Raw genomic sequence first — 17,328 nt, 5'->3', positions numbered from 1 at the left:
CTAAGATGTGGGCACGCTAGAAGGGAGGAACAGGCTGCAATTGGACCTAGACAGGTTACAGAGGTGGGCAGATGAGAACAGAATGGGATTCAACACTGACAAGTGGAAGGCGATGTACCTGTGGAGAAAGAACCAGCAACATACGTACAGGCTGGGGAGCTCCCTTCTTGTCAGTCCAGAGGCAGAGGCAGAAAAGGATCTTGGAGTCATCATTGATGCCAAGATGAACATGGGCCAGCAGTGTGGGGATGCGGTCAGGAAGGCCAACCGCACCTTGTCATGCATCTACAGATGCATCTCAAGCAGGTTCAAGGAGGTGATCCTCCCCCTCTATGCAGCACTGGTTAGGCCACAGCTGGAGTACTGCGTTCACTTCTGGGCGCCGCACTTCAAGAGGGATGTGGACAACATGGAGAGGGTCCAGAGGAGGGCCACTCGCATGATCGGGGTCAGCAGGGCAGGTCCTGCGAGGAGAGGCTAAGGGACCTGAACCTGTTCAGCCTCCATAAGAGAAGGCTGAGGGGGGATCTAGGAGCAAAGTCTTCTAGCAGAAGCGTAGCTAGCTATTTCCATGCCCTTGGCTGGGAGACAGAAGGCGGGATATTGTGCTGAGTGCCAGAGAACAGGAAGTGGAGCACGATACAGGGTTACCACACTGGCTGCTAACGGCTGTGACTACAGCTCTTATTTTGATCAGGAATTCTTTCCTGGGCTGGATCTCATGAATCTTTCTTGTAAAAGCTGGTACATAAGCTCCCACAAAGTGTCAATTAGACAATTGTTGACCTACTCTATTAATGTAATAAAAAGATGTCTAAGGCCGCAGTCTAGAACAGCAGTTCCCAATCTTAGGGTCACAACCCCATTTCAAGTTGCAATGATAAAAGATGGGGTTGCATGCTCCTGGGGAAGGAGGCATGGGGGGGCATATGTCCCCCAGATTTGTGTGTGGGGCAGAGGCAGATGCGGGTTGCCTGCTGCAGGCTTGATCTCTGCCTTGCTGCCCTACCCTCTGGGGCAGATTGGGGTGGGGAGGCTTGGTGCCACTGCTGGGAGCCCCACACTGGCCATGCTGCCATAGCGAGGTGCATCCTGCCTGACTGGCAACAGCAGGGGACACAAATCTGTACCTCTACTTCTGGGTGGGGAAGGGGTGAATTGTCATGGTGGTGCAGCTGGCATGGGGCTCCCAACAGTGGCACCAAGCTTCCTCGCCCTCCTGTGCCGGGTCCCGGCTGCTGGACCTCAGAGGCCCCCCAGGGGAGAGCAGCAGGGTAGCGACCCCTGTGCCCTCAGTGGGCTGCCTGCATCCTCCCCCTTGTCATAAACTCTGCTCTAGCTGTGCCACCCACAGGGGTAGAGGATGCGAGGTGGGGAACCAGGTTCCATGCTCTGCTCTGGTCGCAGCAACTGCTGCCTCCTGCAAGTGGTAGCCCCAGCTCAGGAGCTGCTGGGGGTGAGGGGCAGGGGGCTGTAGGTCCTAGCCTTGGTTCTGTAGCCCTGGCAGCTGGGGGCCACCTCCAGGAGAGCTGGGGGGAAGGGCACTGGCAGGGTCAGGAGGCAGTGGGTAGAGAGTGAGGGGTACCTGGGAGCATGGGGTCATGCTGAAGAAATAGGGCTATAAATGGGGTCATTTTGAGGAAAAGGTTGGGAAGCACTAGTCTAGGATTTTTTTAATGCAAGCAAAGGTCGGGAATTAGACTGTTCTGAACCAAAAGTTAGTTAAAAGCCCATTAAGACGGACTTTTATTTTCTGTGATCTTCCTGGTTCAGTGGCAGGGTGGGTTTCTCAGGCTAAGGCATGCTCATTTTAAAAGGTGATGGCTATTAATGTGCATAAAATTTGCATTATGATTGAATTCTACCTCATTTTTTCACCTGACAATGTAGACATTAATCTTACTCTGTCTCTATATTATTGAGGAATACAGTGCACTGTTAACTGCTATATTCCCATCTTGAAGCAGCTACAATTCAGACACTGATTAAATTATTCTTCTGCCTGTGGGGTGTAGGTAAGTGGAAAGCTGTATCTGAACTAAAGTTTCAGAGCTTCCAGGGGGAGCACTGTAGCACCATGCTCATCTGTAACTGGAATACAAGGAGACCATTTCTTTAACATTTGAGATCCTTTGAGATGGACTGTATAAATGTAAGACTGTTGTGCATGTATATACCATACTAATGTTGTGACTCTAAAATAAAGCCAGGACTCCTAAAGGATGAGAGTAACTTGGAGTCCTTTTTTTATAGCTTCAGACAGTCTGAATGGAAGTATTAGGTACTACAAAATGAGGAGAGTTAAATTCAGTAAATGTTGGCTTGCTGTTCTCTGCAGAAACTCATGCTACAAAACCTTGTTTGCTATAAATACAGTACGTTATTGCAGGGCTGTATCCTGTTTGGAAGTGACCTCATCTAGTTTCTGTTGGTGGTTAGCAGTTTTCTACCACATGATCTATGAATAATATGACAGTATGCCACTGGTAAAGAGGCATCAGTGCTGTGATATTGATACTTTGTGTGTCCAAACCACACTTCTTCATTATTTTTTCTTGTACTTGTATTGGGCTGTAGCAAGGAAACTTCATGTTTCTAATATTAAACTGGCTCTATAGCAAGAGAAATGTTCACAGAGGTGGTGTAGGTGGCATTCCAGCATGTGCAAGCAAATTGAAAACCTGTTGTGTTTTACATACTCTTCCCACCTGTGTTCTTCCCTCTAAATTCTAATTGAATTGCTATTTTTTTTCACTTTAACAGTTGTTATTTCTCTTATGCAAGTATTTCCTTGCTTGTTGAAGCCAGAGGTTACTAGCACCTGGCCTACCTATGGATATGACCTTTACCATAATAGGCCTAGCCTTCACTTGCTGGGTTTCATAGTTCTTTAACAGTGCTGAAATTTTAAATAGTGTTATTGCTATTAGTGAGGGACTTACAATAGAATCATAAAAAAAAATAGGGCAGAAAGATGCCACGGGAGCTTATATAGGTCATCCCCTTACACAACACAGAAGCATCCCCATCTAAAACATCCCAGACCAATGTTCGTTGTCAGGGTCCATGGAGGTATTAGGCCCAGTGGTCAGAGCTGGAGGTTGTGACCAGTGTCTGGAGTTGGGGGACAAACCAAGCCAGAGAGATTACCAGGAACAGAGGTCAGAGTGAGCCGAGATCAAACCAGGGTTCATGTGCTGAGCCAGGGGGTCACCGGAAGTGGATGTCAGGAAGCAAGCCGAAGGTCAAACGAGGGGTCCGAAGTTCAGGAACCAGGTACGTAGGCAGGAATAGGAACCAGGGAAGTTGCGTGAATGAGAGCTACACACAGACTGAGGCCAGTTTGTTGCACAGCAGGGACCAGGTGCTGCAAGAGCTCCTTAAAAGCAGCCCTGGAACCAATCGGCAGGCTCAGGTTCAGCTGCCTTGTGTAAGGGGTCGGCTGCAGCGAAGAGGCCTTATATTTGTTTAACCAGCAATTCAGAAAACTTCCAATGATGGAGATTTCATGATCTCTCTAGGTAATCTGTCCTAGTGCTTAACCCCTTGCAGTTAAACAGTTATTCTTAGTATCCATCGTAGTATTTAATCCTTGCAATTGCTAGCCCGTTACTCTTTGTCCTCTCCTCTGTGGACACATGCTCTTTATAACAAACCTGCCCACCAGTTCTCAGAATTTGTTAAAAGTCTGTTTTCAGAAATCCAGTGATGTTTATTCTGAGGTTCTCTTTCCTTCCATTTCTGGATCATGAACTCAATCGGTTCATGATAACTGTCAGCCACGTTTTCTTTTACTTTGAGCTTCACAAATAATTCCTCACTGTAAGTAAACAGAACATTGAAAAGGGGTTTCTGTTGTTGGTTTTTCCAGCATCTGTCCAAAAAAAATGTCCCCAACATAAACCAAGAACTTGCTGGATGATTAAAGGCTCTTGTTTTACCTTCCCAAGAGATGATATAGTCATTAAATTCCCTATAAACAGCAGGTCCTGTGGCTAAGATGCTTCAGTTGTTTAAATAACCTTAGCTATTCCCTTTTCTTGGTTGGGTGCTAAGTAGTAGACTTCAACCATGACATCCTTCTTACTATTTTCATCTTGTTTTTTAACCCAGAGACTTTTAACAGGTCTACCTCTGTCATGGTGGACCTCAGAATAAATGTATATAATTTTAATATACAAGATAACACCTAGCTTTCTCCTCTTTGTCCTTCTTGAATGAGATATGCCTATGCATGTCAATCTTCCAGTTGTGTGAACTACCTTACCACATCTCAGTTATTATAATTAGATCATAATTTTGGATGCTCGCACTCTGTTGCTTCTTTCATTCTGGTGAATAGTGAGTGTCCTCCTAGTTCTCTCTGTTATTTATATACCTGACTTCTTCTAACTCTCCTTTGTCAAGACATTTAATGGTTGAGGCTCTTCCCAAGTTCTTGTCTGCTGTCTACTATTTCTTCGTAGTTGTCTTTGGTTTCATTTCTACCGCGTTCCTCATTATCTCGCGTGACTTGTATTCCACTGCATCTTTGGACTACTGTCTTGCTAATGCTTTATGATGGTACTGGATTGTTGGACAATGCAAGGCTTCAGGTCCTTAGGTGCCCTGTTGTAGCAGACTGCCTGCTTAGTCTGGTGTTTCTGTGTTCTATCATTTTCTCCAGGGCAATATCTTTTTTTCCTCCTGATTCTTGGTTTTCAGTAAGAAATGAGCATTGATTTTTTTTCACTCTGATTCCATATAATGTTACAATACTCATCCGTTGCTTTTAGCACTTGTTCCAGTGTTTTAGGTATTGTAACTGGCAGCATTGCTTCTCTTCCTTTTATTCTTTAAGACAATAAAAAATGCGCGCCTTAATTTTTTCACCTTCATCCCTTATGGTCAGTACTGTGTGCACTCGATTCTCATTTCCACTGCTTCCATAATATGTCTCCCTCTGCAACCTGTGCTTCTTAATCCATGTTTTGTGTTTGTTACTTAAGTTATAATAGACAGTGCTTGCTGTAGTCCCAGTCTTCTCCTTACCCCACAGGGCTCCACTTTCATTCATCCATCCATCTGTTATGGCAAGTTGTTATGAAAAAAATATTGAGACCAAAGCTGCTATTACAGAAACTATCAGCTAAATAAACCAATCCTAGATGGTTTCAAACTCCTTCCTTTTTTTTTTTCTTCCTCCTCACATTCATTTTATTGTATTTGGGATGTATCCCCTAACCTTAGTTTTGGCAAGTTGACATGCCTGATTCTGGAACTGCAGGCATCCTCTTTTTCTGTCCATTTGTTGCCTGCCTTTACCTCAAGTTTTTATGGCAGTAAATTGTGCAGTAGCTTTCTTTGAAGTATCAGTAAAAAAAAAAAAAAAAAAAAGCTGAAAATGCAGGTGCATCTTGTCCCATGTACCATATTAATAAGGAAGCACCCAAATGTTCCAAGAAATTACCTTAGCAGTATCTTTGATTATTTTTTAATATATCCTTGTTTTAAAAGAGCTAAATATATAGTCTGTCCAAGAGACAGCAGAGCAAACACAACAGTTGATGCATATTTGAAAGAGTTAAATGGCAAGGAGGGAGAGGAATAATTTGGCATAATGCACAGGGATATAGCTATGGGAAATGGGGAAATTAGGCTGAATTTTCTAGTGTGTGAAATCAATTAGGCTGAAAAATAGTGTGAAGTGGTTGAAGCTCCATCACTGGGATTCTCAAAACTACCACAAAATGCAAACCGCAAAAGATCCAAAAAGTGTATTAGCTTTCCTCACATTTTTCTTTAATTGTTCATAGTACCATAGCAAATTAAACAGGACTTTATAGAAACACATTGAAACATACCGTGCCCAAAGAATTTGTGCAAGGCGACCAGCAAGAGCTTCCAATAATGAGAATGTTTGCATTGATTTCAGTGGAGCCAGGATTTGACCAAACAGAAGAGGAAATAGGAGAATTATAGAGTAAAAGTACAAAAAAAAATCACATGGTTACTTGGCACACAACTTGTTCCAAAACATATTTTCAGTAGATACAAGTGTTCCCTTCCCCAACTGAAATGCAGTTCATCCTCGTTCCAGGAAGACGTTCCTTTCAACTCTTTCTCACCATTGTCCCCTCTTCCGTCACTCCAGACAGAACCCTATAAACTTTCTGCATATCTTCTGCCTTTTAGGGCTGTTGGGACTGGATGATGTTGGTGGATACTCTGTCCAGAACTGAAACACACAATATCGGATTCTGATAGGTTCGGGGGCTATTAAAGCAGATATGGGTATTTTTAACAATTAAGCTATCTTGAAATTCAGTGCTAAAACAGAATGGTATTTTTCCAGCCACCATATATAGGGATTTTGTCATGTCATTCCTATTAATGTTGACAAATGGCATGACCAAATATGCCTGTACCACATCCAGAACCTAGCCTTGTGTGCCTCTTGCATAGCTGCCTTCATGACATTGTATGATGGTTACCAAAAATGCCACCCAATAGAAAGCCAGATTGCTTTATATATTTAGTAATTGTTTGCAATAAAAATTTAGAGATCTGTATTGAATAAGATTTATAGGTTGCCTGAACATAAGCTGAATTATATACATCTCCCTGGCTGATCTGTTTTATAAATAGTTGTTGTTGCCAGTGAAAATAGCTGAAGTCTGCTTGGGTCCCCTGTACTGTAAGTTTGCTAAATCATCACAGCACCAGGATTTCACCAGTTAAATCATGGATCTAGAAGCAAAGACTCTTGGGGTGCATCCTCACATGCAGGAGCATGCAGCTGCTGTGGCAGAAATAGCAGTGGCACAAATTTGTGTCGTTTCTTTTTGTCCTGCACCTGTGCTGGCCCCAGCAGCCTAACCTAGAGTCCTGGGGGCCTTCTGTGGCAGCAGCGTCAGTGGTCTGGCTACTTGGAGCCCAGCTGGCAGCCAGAGCTGGCTCTAACCAGCCAGGCTCTAGTTTCTGGCGGCACAGACTGCTACCGCGTGCACCATACTGTTTTTTTTTTAGTGGTGAATCTCCCGGTGTGGAAAAAAACCCATCGTGCTGCAAGTTAACAGTATGGCAAATGGCACCACATGAAGTTTGCAGTGCCTCAAATGGGTTTGAGGTGCTACAATCCACATGTGTATGTTGAAGTCATGCACCCTGAGCTCTAATTTTAGCACATTCCTACTTAAACTCAGGTGAGTCATCTATCCAATTTGGGTATCTCTTAACCTTTTTGTATGACATGGACAAAAAGATTTCCCCTTACTCAAATGATTTTATTTTCATTCATTTGGAAGAAGAGCATTTGCAGTATTGCAATTAAGTGCTCTGTTTCTTTTGATGGATGATATGTTCACTTTTCGCATGTCACACATTATTCTGAATTATTCTTTGGCTAGCTTTGCAGATTAGAAAAGTAATTTTGTGGATGTTTCCTAAATAAAATGAATCAGTGAGTCCCAGCACTGCAGAATGACTCAAGATCCAAAATGAGGCCAGGCAAGCTTTTCAGTCCCAGTATATGGAATTACCTCATCAATTTTGATACGTGGAAAATAGTTGCTGCCTGGTCATTTCATCTAACTGAAGTCCCACCAAGAGCTGAGAAAACACTTCTTGTCTCTGAACAGTATCACTCAACTCCCAGAACATAGGTTTTTTCCATGCAGCTGCATGAGAGCTACAGAATGAAGTTAGGCAAGCAGATGAAGACTGAGTTATATTGATACTTAATGAAATTATGTTGAGAAATTAGTTGTTGCCATTACGTTTGTTAAAGTACCAAAAATATATTGGCTGTACTTACTCAAGCACTTACTCATATTGTGGTTGTTTTAGGACAACTTTAGCACTTCCTTTACTGTGATAATGAGTAGCCTGAATGAACTTACTAAGAGTAATTACTCAAAAGGTTACACTTCAGTTAGTCAGTTTAAACTGGATTTCAAATTATTCACACTGTAATGGAATGAAATGGAATGTTAAACAGGAGCTGCACCCTTTGGGGTGCAGAGATTAGCTTCATTTCTATTACTGCTGTTTAAGTAAACCAACTTGAAGCAAACCAAAACACCAGTGTTTTTCTGAGCAGTCTCTCTCTCAATGGATAAAACAGAAAGCACTTAATCTGTTACAATAAAGATACATAACTAGAAATTGCATTGAGATATGATGATGCATACGGGATCCTTATCTTCAGGCATGCCAAGTGTTTGCAAGTTCAGCTAATGCTTGTGGGAGAAATGGGTTTCTCATCACCTCTGATAATTAGACCAAAAGGATGCTAAGAAAATATTTTTAGTGGTCCGAGCAGCAGATGTGCACCTCTTAGTTTAAAGTGCTGTGCCCAGGGATGCAGCCTGCTAATTCCTGGTGTTAATGTCTCTCCAATAGCTAACAGCTCATGTCCTCCTTTGATTAATTTAGGGTTAAATTTAGCACTCTTTCTTTAGAGTTCTCAGAGGAATTCAGACTATAAATGGTGGAAGTTTATTTGTATCGTACCTGTCTGCTGCTTTGAATGAGCTCTGCTATGCCTATATAAGTTATACTGATTTCAAAAGATACACAGGCAGCCATGTTGCTTCCCTAAGTGCCGCCTCCTCCTAGAAAGGAGTTTTGTAGCAGATAACATGCTAATTAACTACATTTAGGTAAAATTTATAAAAAGGAATGTATCATTAGAAAGTCCTCCCATTTGTAGTGGTTATTAAAATGTAGGATTGCCCAATGCCTGAAAAATCTACAAAAATAGTATCTTGAGCAAATTTTCTGGAATGCGCTGTGTAGGTACACTTATTCCAAAAGAAAATAGACATTTTCTGATTTAATTTAAAGTTAAATTAATTTAAATTTACAGTGAAAGTGGCTTCAAATAAGAGATACTGTACCTTGCATTTATAATTCATTGGTTGGAGAACAGTAGGAAAATTTCCATCCCATTCAGAGCAAGAGTCTAGGCTAGAACCCAAAGCTTGTTCCTTTCCAAAACATTAGCTGTTTCACTGAGTCTCTTAACTTGTCCACTTCCTCTTGGCCCCACATATTTCCCTCTTACCTGCCCAGAGGGCCAGCTTCAAGAGAAGGGCTGAGGAGGAGCTGGGTAATGCCTAATCTGTGGATCGATAATAAATCAGTGTGCTGGAAAGATGTACATGTAGGCATCCTCTCCTGCTTCCTGAGTGAATGCCGTAGGCTATTGGGTTAAAATACAGGAGAGGCATGCTTCTCTGGACTTTTGCCAGGCCAGAATTTCAAAACTTACCTTTTAGGCATGTGTGTACAGAGTTGCATGCTTGCCTGTCCAGAGCATAGCCAATTGTGTATGCTCAGTAGCTACACATAAGATAGGATCATAAACTGCGTGTAAGTGCCAAAAATGGCAGTTATACAGCTGGGAAAGTCATTTGGGTTTGTACAGTGAAATAGAAGTCTACCCTAAATGTCATTGTTTTTTCCTTTATGGCACAGTACCAAGAAGGTGAATGAGGAGAAATATATCTATGCCATCAAAAAAGAACCAAAGCTGTAGTGTGAAAATTCAACCAGGCTACCCAGAAAAAATGTATATTTTTGCACATGTGAAGGCAACAGTTGGCCAGGTGAACATCTTTTCTCCTAAGGAGGAGAAAGGTCATGTAAAACCATGGTCATTTCCAGCTGTTGCTGAGCCCTAGGAGGTACATATGGGACACGAGCAAGAAACTGGCTTGTAATATGCAGTAGCCACTTCAGGGGCATCAGGAGGAAGGACTGAAGAAGATAAAGTGACTGAAACGATCTAGCGTCCCTTTACCTGTTGAAACGATTAGTGTAGCACTGTAACTTGGATTTGACTACTTACGGCCTGAAAACACCAACAAATGATATCCATGCCTACATGCCTGGATAAGAAGGACGTAGCACTGCTGCTGTATCAGGCTTCCCTAATATGCACCGGGCACTGCAGTTAGTGGTTATGCATGTACTGCTTACTGGCAGCAGTCAGTTAAACATGCAGAAGGGGAAGTCACTCTGATACTATCAGGAAGTTAGGGGAGTGAAACACAGTGCCCTTTCTGCTAGTGGACAATAGCTCCTGATACCATGAGGGCTTTTCATCTGTTGTGTTTGCAGCTGTTGATACTGCCATTTTCCCCCTCACCATCCTGGTGCACGTAATACATGCAGTAGGCCAGTAACTTACTCACTGCTTTCCTTGCTTTGCCATGGTACTTTGTAGGATTAAGTTACCCAATTTACAGCTGCCTTTGGGTTCCTGTGCAGAAATCTTGGGGACATTACTGCAGCTCCTTCCAGCTTGGCCACAACTCATGTGTCTCAAACTCCTCTTTCTGATAACACCTCTTGCCTATGCTCCTCATTTTGACAGTTTAAAAATCTGTACAGTACAGCCTTCCAAGGGCCTAAGTCCCTGGTGCCCTGCAGTTGAAGTAAAACTCCTGTGCAAAGTAAGCGTAAAATTTCATTCAATAAGGATTAGTAGAGACTTGCTCACATTTTACATAGACTTCATAAAGAAAAACAAGCCATTTTCCTTCCGCGTTCTTTATGACTTAACAGCACTGTTTTGCCCTGTACTCTGACTGGTTTCATTGCCCTTTTTTTCTCCTTGTGACAGTCATATGAAGGATGAAATGGTTAGAACGTTACTTGTGCTTATTACCTTATACATGTCTCATGAATAATACAGATAATATTGTTTTGGGGCTTTACTTCCCATCCACTTTCCATTTTTTACTGGGCTCGGACCTCAGAAGAGCGGGAATAACTAACTTTAAGTTAGGAAATGAGAACTCAGCATTCCAGAAAAGAGCAACAGAAGTGGGTGGTTGTCAAATCAGCATTGTCCAAGTACCAGCGCTCTGTCTTGTCCTTTCGTCCCTTCTGGTTGGGAATGAGCACAGCTGTTAAAAATGAAAACATATGAGTCAGAATCCCAACCCTGCAGTAATTACAATTCTTACTGTATCTGGCCAAATCCACTCAAAGTAGAGAAGCTCCATAGTTTGGCCCCCTTGTGGTCAAAGTGATGAATTTTGATATTTATATGCAGAAAACCTTTTAGGCCTGACACCTACTTAATTTTTTTAGCCAGGAAAGTATTAATTTTACCCTACTCTTCTCTGTAGGGTGACTCCTAATGTAATTCTTCTGTTGGAAATAAATAGTCAGGTTATACAGCGCTACCCTAGTTTTTATTGCCTGTTTTGTAAGCTGTTATAAAAATGTTATTGATTAGGGATGTGGAAATGGAGGGACAGCTAGAATCCTGCTGGGATTACAGAAAATTCATATAGATTTAGCTGAGATTAGAGCAGGTGACTGGGAATCTGGAAATATGCCATCTGTTCCCATTTCTGGTACTGATTTTGATACTGATACCATATGACTTTGGGCAAGTCCTTTAACCTCTCTACTTCTGTTGTCTCTGTGAAACAGTCAACAAATAACAGAACACACTCTACTTAAAATGATCTGCTACTTAAAATGAGTCCTAACTTTGCTATGGTTGGAATGGACTTAGCACGTGTTTTACTGTTTGAATATGCAGATGCATGTGTTTTAAGCGCAGTCAACATGCTGTAAGTGTAATGTTCAAGAAGGCCCTGAGTTTTATTCTATGTAAGGCTTAGAAGAAACTTGTGTCCAGACAGTCACCCCTAGTAAGTGATCTCAGGTTCTGTTGAACCTGGATAGAAATATAAAAAACACTTTAAAAGGTTCTTTAAAAAAAATCTAAGGATCTGTTTACTATTCAGTTACTTCTGTTTCTTCATCAACATCTTTTTTTCTTTTTTTTAAGATTATCTCAAGCAAACAACATATGAAGTGCAGGCATTTTTAGAAGCTGTCCAGTTCTTCCGTCAGGAAAAAGGCCACTATGGAGTTTGGGAAATGATAACTGGCAATGAAATTCAGGTAAAATAGAATTACCCTTTGCTTATTTGTGGGTGCTTTTGAGGATAGTGGAGATGTTGAAGTCTAGAATTTGTTTGGAGCAAATAAAAAATACTAATTATCCAAGATATTTTTATCTGTTAACAGGCACTGAGTACGTACACAGATTTTTTAAAAATAAGCTGTGTTGTAAATTTTCATTACCACTGGATGGGGTGTTTGCTTTCAACGGAGAGTAGCTTGTAATGTTTTTGCACAGTCAAACCCTGTTGTACTAAATGCTCATTCACAAGCGTGGTCCCACTCCTACAAAAGCACATGCAAATGTTGTAACTTAATACATTGTGCACATACACACTAAAATCAATAGGACTACACTCTGTGCCTAGAGTTAACCACTAAGTAAATCGTTATAGGATCTGGGACATAGTGGGTGCATCTACATGTACTGTTAAAATGACATGATAAACTCTGGTGCAGTTTGTGTCAGAGTTAGCAACTCCTGGGCACAGCATCTATACATGTACCCAGGACTGCAGCACTTTGAGCCAGGGTGGAGCAGCCCTGGGCTGGCAGGGGATCTGGGCAGTCAGCCCTGGGCTCTGGTTGTTGGCATCAGGTGATAGAGGGGCTGGCTGGGGCACAGGGGTGCTAAAGTGTAGGACTAGGCAGGCAGTTCCCCTCATTTAGCACCCTCGTGCCCCAGCCAGCCCTTTTTACCATCTACATCTGCATTTTGTTGGAGTTAAGTACAACATTTTGGCATAAGATAGTACTGTTGAAAATGTGTAGATGGTGACACTTTACTGTGGAGCTAATTAGTCAACTTGCAGTAAAGTGCACGTGTAGATGCACCCACTGTTTACTACTGTGAGTACTTTCACCATTCCAGTGGGACTAAAAACAGTAAGCACTGCACTCAGTGACAGATATTTGCAGTGCTGTTCTTTGAAATGTTTTTGTACCTTCCACCTCTATTTTTAAGGTTAAATACTTTTCTCTTTTCCTGGTTGACACTGACTACGTTCATAAATGATCTAGTTTCCAATTGCTTTTGGTTTAGTTTCTCCAGTTCTCTGTGGCAGTTCATGCTTTCTGACAGTATGTTTACAGCATTGAAATTTTTTTAAATGTGCTATTTGGGTTTCCTGAAGCTATATATTTTGTGATTAATTAAAAATTGCCTGGAGGAGATACCCACTGAAGGGTGTTCAGTTGGCTGGAAATAATTGAATTGCACTTTTTTCTTGAATTATTAGAGACTGGGAGTTTTCAGCAAGAGCAATAGAACCTTACCAGCAGATGAAGCTGCTTATAGGCTGGCAGCAGCTTCTCTAGCTGGACCATTTGGAGATGTTGGAAAAACGATTTAAATCTAAAATGTAAGAAATAGCAGGGTGAAGTACTTTAGCAGCCGCTAATACTACTGTAATCATAAGAAACCATTTGCTGTGAGCTCTGTACACGTTTTATTTAAGGATGAGGATAAAGGTAAAATATTCCACGTTTATTTAACTAAAGTCTGTGGATCAATAAAGGATACTGGTGTGTGTGACGGGAAGGAGGGAATCATGAGTGTCTACATGATATTATAAGTTACAAACTCTGCCCCCCCACACTTAATTTAAACCACTTGCTTGCTTTATGATTCTTTCCCACCATCTCCCTTTTGGAGACTCTCCTGTAACATGTTGTCACCTTCTTTATAAAGGCCTCATTTAATTTTGAATGGGTGAACTAATAGGTGCTGAATTAACTGAGGCAAACTTCTGAAATAGTATGGTATAGCAACAACTTCTCTGGAGAAAACCAGTATACCACCCTATTTCACTATGTAGGAAAAAGATGATTACATTTAGGCTCTAAATGCATATCTGTGCACCTAAATAAATGACTTAAAACACTTCTGTAAGCGAAAATGTGTACATTAACACTGCTGGCATTATTTCTGATGTATTTTAATGCAAGTGGGTACATCTATACGTGCATTACCATTGCGAGTCTGGTGGAGCATGCTAGTTAGTGTGCTCCAGCAGCCTCTGCATCGCATGTATTCAGCATCCCTGCATTTGAAAATTGTGGCGGGGGTGCTTTAACCAAAGGTCATTGAATGAGCTAATTAAAGTGCCCCCCCATGTCTATGTGTATAAATGCCCAATGTGCCTTTTCTAAAGCACACTAAATTTAGTATCTTCAGGCACCTATGCATATGCTGGACATCTGCTGCAACATGTGTTCATTAGCACGCGTCGATGCAGACTGGATTAATCGAGTGTGCTGGAGCATGTTAATTAATGTGCTCCAGCAGCCTCCATGTCAAAGCTATTTGGTGTCTCTGCACTTCATAATGGCAGCAGGGGCACTTTAACTAAATCTGATCTAAATGAGTTTTAGTCAAGTGGTTATGCTACCATTTTGAAGTGCAGGATGCTGAATACATGCAACATGGCAAGCATTTTAATTAGCGTGGCTTTCAGAGCTGCTTTAATTAAACCACCCCCACTCCATTCCTGTGCATCCTTGAGCTCTCCAATGTGAAGTAGTAAGTTAATGTGCATTAGGTTGCAGTAATGTGCAGTAGTGCATTTGCACCCTTTTCAGTGATGCGCAGAAGACTTTTTTTACTGTGTATTAATGTAATGTCATGGTTTTTTACATGATTCTTTAATGCCTAGTAAAATAGTCTTCTGCACATTAAAGCACATATGTAGACACATCCAGTGTGAACAGAATTTAGCTCTTAGAGATGTATGCTTTTTTCCCACAAAACACTGAGCACTCAGAGGCAACTGTTAACCTTAGTACCAATTGTTGGTGTTCATCATTCTTTAAAACCTGGCCACTTTTAAGAAAAATGGAGGGGATCCAGTGGACAGTTTGAGTCAGGGTTTTATCATCGCTAAACAGAACAGTTTTGCCTGCTCTGGAAAATGAGGAAACTGGATGAAAATATGCAACCATTATCTACTCCTCTGCCTATTTCCAACTAATAGGAGGCACTTGAACATCAGAGAGTCCCCATCATGCCCACTGAGGGGTTAAGGAGGTCATTATTCCTTGACACATTTGCAAAATTCATTTCGAGTCATGGAACTAATACAATGTTATCTTTATTTGCTTTATATTTTCCTCTTGCCTGCCAAGCACTTACTCGTAGTCCATGCCCCAAGAGAATGCATAATCGGAGGATGTCCAGACTAGTTACATACCATCATCTTAGTGATAGTTTGTTCTCAAAATATAGTGTGCTCTCATACTTGCTTTGACCAAGTATAATAATTGTTTTAGGTAAATAGCCAAGCTAAGTGAATGGTTTGAAACAACCATCCTACTAGTTTGCTGCTGCTTTAAAAAAATCTGCAGAATGCCAGTAAGCACATTCATCTTATTATTTATAATGGCAAACAGTTTTACCAGTATCCAGCAGAAGCAGTGATAGTACCCCAGCTATGGAGCAGAGTGGCAGAGCCAGCCCTGCTCTGCTAAAGCAGACAACACAGCCTAGGACTGCAAAGCATCCTGCGATGCTGGGGGACAGAGAGTTAACTTGAACTGGGAGGGGGTCTTGGACAGAAGTTCTATAAACTGGTTTGATCTAAAGCAGTTAAGTCTGATGCATCCAACTAGTTTATCTTAAACCAGTTTTGGCCATTTTGAAACTGGTTTATGTGCACTGAACTTCTGTTCTGTTACAGGTTTAAACCAGTTTCTAATCACTTGGGCTAGGGACAGACATTCGAAACTCCTGCTCCTGAATTGATTCAATCTTTGCAGGTTAGTCTATCCTGGTCAGACTGAACTGGTTTGTAACTGGACAGACGTTCACCCTGGACTGAGGAAATTCAGGCACATGTCTGCAGTGGCTCAGGCTAGAAGCTGGAGGGCGCTAGAGCAGCCCTCCCTTCCCTTCCACTCATGGGGGGCATGGCCAGGCCCTGGCAGGACGCTCTGATTAAACTCCCACCCTTCCTACACTATCCCAGGCTTGTTCCTGCTGGCTGCTCACGGGTCAGGAGTGTTGCCAGCCCCTGGTTAGCACTCTAAGGCAAGGGTGTGTGTGCAGTGCATGCATCTGGTGATGATACGGAGCTTTTCAGTCTCCTTCTCCCTGCTTCTTTATACTGTCTGCAGCAAACAGGTGAGGGAGCCAGCAGGGGGCTGATAACGGTGTTTATCACCTCATCAGCAAAACAATAGCCTCTCTCCATTAATTCAAACTCTTCTTACACAGCTTAACAACTGACCTGTTGATTAGCTCCAAAAAGCCCTAAGTGGTCACTGTTCTGCCTGCCTGTCCCAGTGAAATTGGAGACACTCATGCACAGACACCTCTCAGTATTAGCTAGCATACCACATGCCTAGGATCCATGGGGCTGGAGTCTGTGTTGTGGGAGATGGGAGGGAGGGAGGGGGGGATCCCTGGTTGTCCAGCAAACAGCGGGGGTGGGGAGTGGCAAGGCAGGAGGAAGCCAGGCAGACCTTGCTGTACCTGCAGTCTCTGCTGGGGCTACAGTCAGGGAGCAGAGGGGAGGGGCCAGTCCTGCTGTGGAGCAGAGAGCCTCACCTAGCCCAGAGAGCTTGCCAGGATGCTGGGGCATCTGGTTTATCTTACACCTGCAAGGGGTCTGGGGCAGAAATTGCATTAACTGGTTTGACCCAATTCAGTTAAGTCTGATACTACATTCAACCAGGTTCATCTCAAACCTCTTTCAGCTATTTTCAAACTGGTTTATGTGCATTGCACATCTGTTCTGTTACAAGGTTAAACCAGTATCTGATCACTTAAATTCGTTTATGTGTAATGTCTGTCCCTAGCCTTGAAGTGGTTTATATGTAACTTCTATCCCTAGCCATGTTGTTATAGTATGTTTGGTCACTGCTAAGTTTGTTACCATCTGTTATTTGAACATGAAGCCCCAGCTTTGAGTACATTCCTAAGACCCCTCTGGGTCATCCTGCAGGATCTTTTTTGTCCAGTTATTTCCCGATAGTCTTTGCTTTGGTATAATTGTATGCAGCTGTTTGATGTAAGGGCATGTCTATACTCTAAACCAGGGGTGGGCAAAATACGGCCTGCAGGCTGCATTTAGCCTGCCAGGCCATCTTATCTGGCCCGCGGGGCCCCTAAAACATTTAGAAAATTAATATTTTTCTGCTCCTGGCTGCCTGTCAAAGATAACAGGAGCCAGGGGCAGTAGGACCCAGGGGGAGCTGGCAGCAGAAATAAACAGCCACAGCAGCAAGTCCAGCTCAGCCCCACTCCAACTGCAGCCTCAGCCAGAAGCCTCTGGCCAGGGGCTGCTCCTGGCTCCCTATGGCAAGGGAAATACAGATAAGGGGTGGGGGTGGGGGAGAGAGGCGGGGGAGGACCATGGGTGATCATCTCAGTCCTCAGGGCTGGTGGGGCCAGCTCCTGTGGTCCTGGTGCTGCAGCTGGGA

At 42.7% G+C, this 17,328-nt stretch overlaps 1 protein-coding gene across 1 annotated transcript in view; it reads left to right on the top strand.

Annotated features, from left to right (window-relative positions):
- FAM129A (family with sequence similarity 129 member A) overlaps window positions 1–17,328 on the top strand; it is a gene marked incomplete at its 5' end in the record, with an annotated part of 60,167 nt that overhangs the window by 20,510 nt on the left and 22,329 nt on the right. The window contains one exon of the mRNA XM_019530590.1: window positions 11,795–11,910. Coding sequence (XP_019386135.1) covers window positions 11,795–11,910 — 116 coding nt within the window. The remainder of the gene's footprint in view (window positions 1–11,794; window positions 11,911–17,328) is intronic.

The sequence above is a fragment of the Crocodylus porosus genome, unplaced genomic scaffold (assembly GCF_001723895.1).
Source record: "Crocodylus porosus isolate Cpor-Errol unplaced genomic scaffold, CroPor_comp1, whole genome shotgun sequence".
Taxonomy (NCBI): domain Eukaryota; kingdom Metazoa; phylum Chordata; order Crocodylia; family Crocodylidae; genus Crocodylus; species Crocodylus porosus.
The sequence above is the reverse complement of the archived record's forward strand: the minus strand, read 5'-3'. Positions and strand labels throughout refer to the sequence as shown.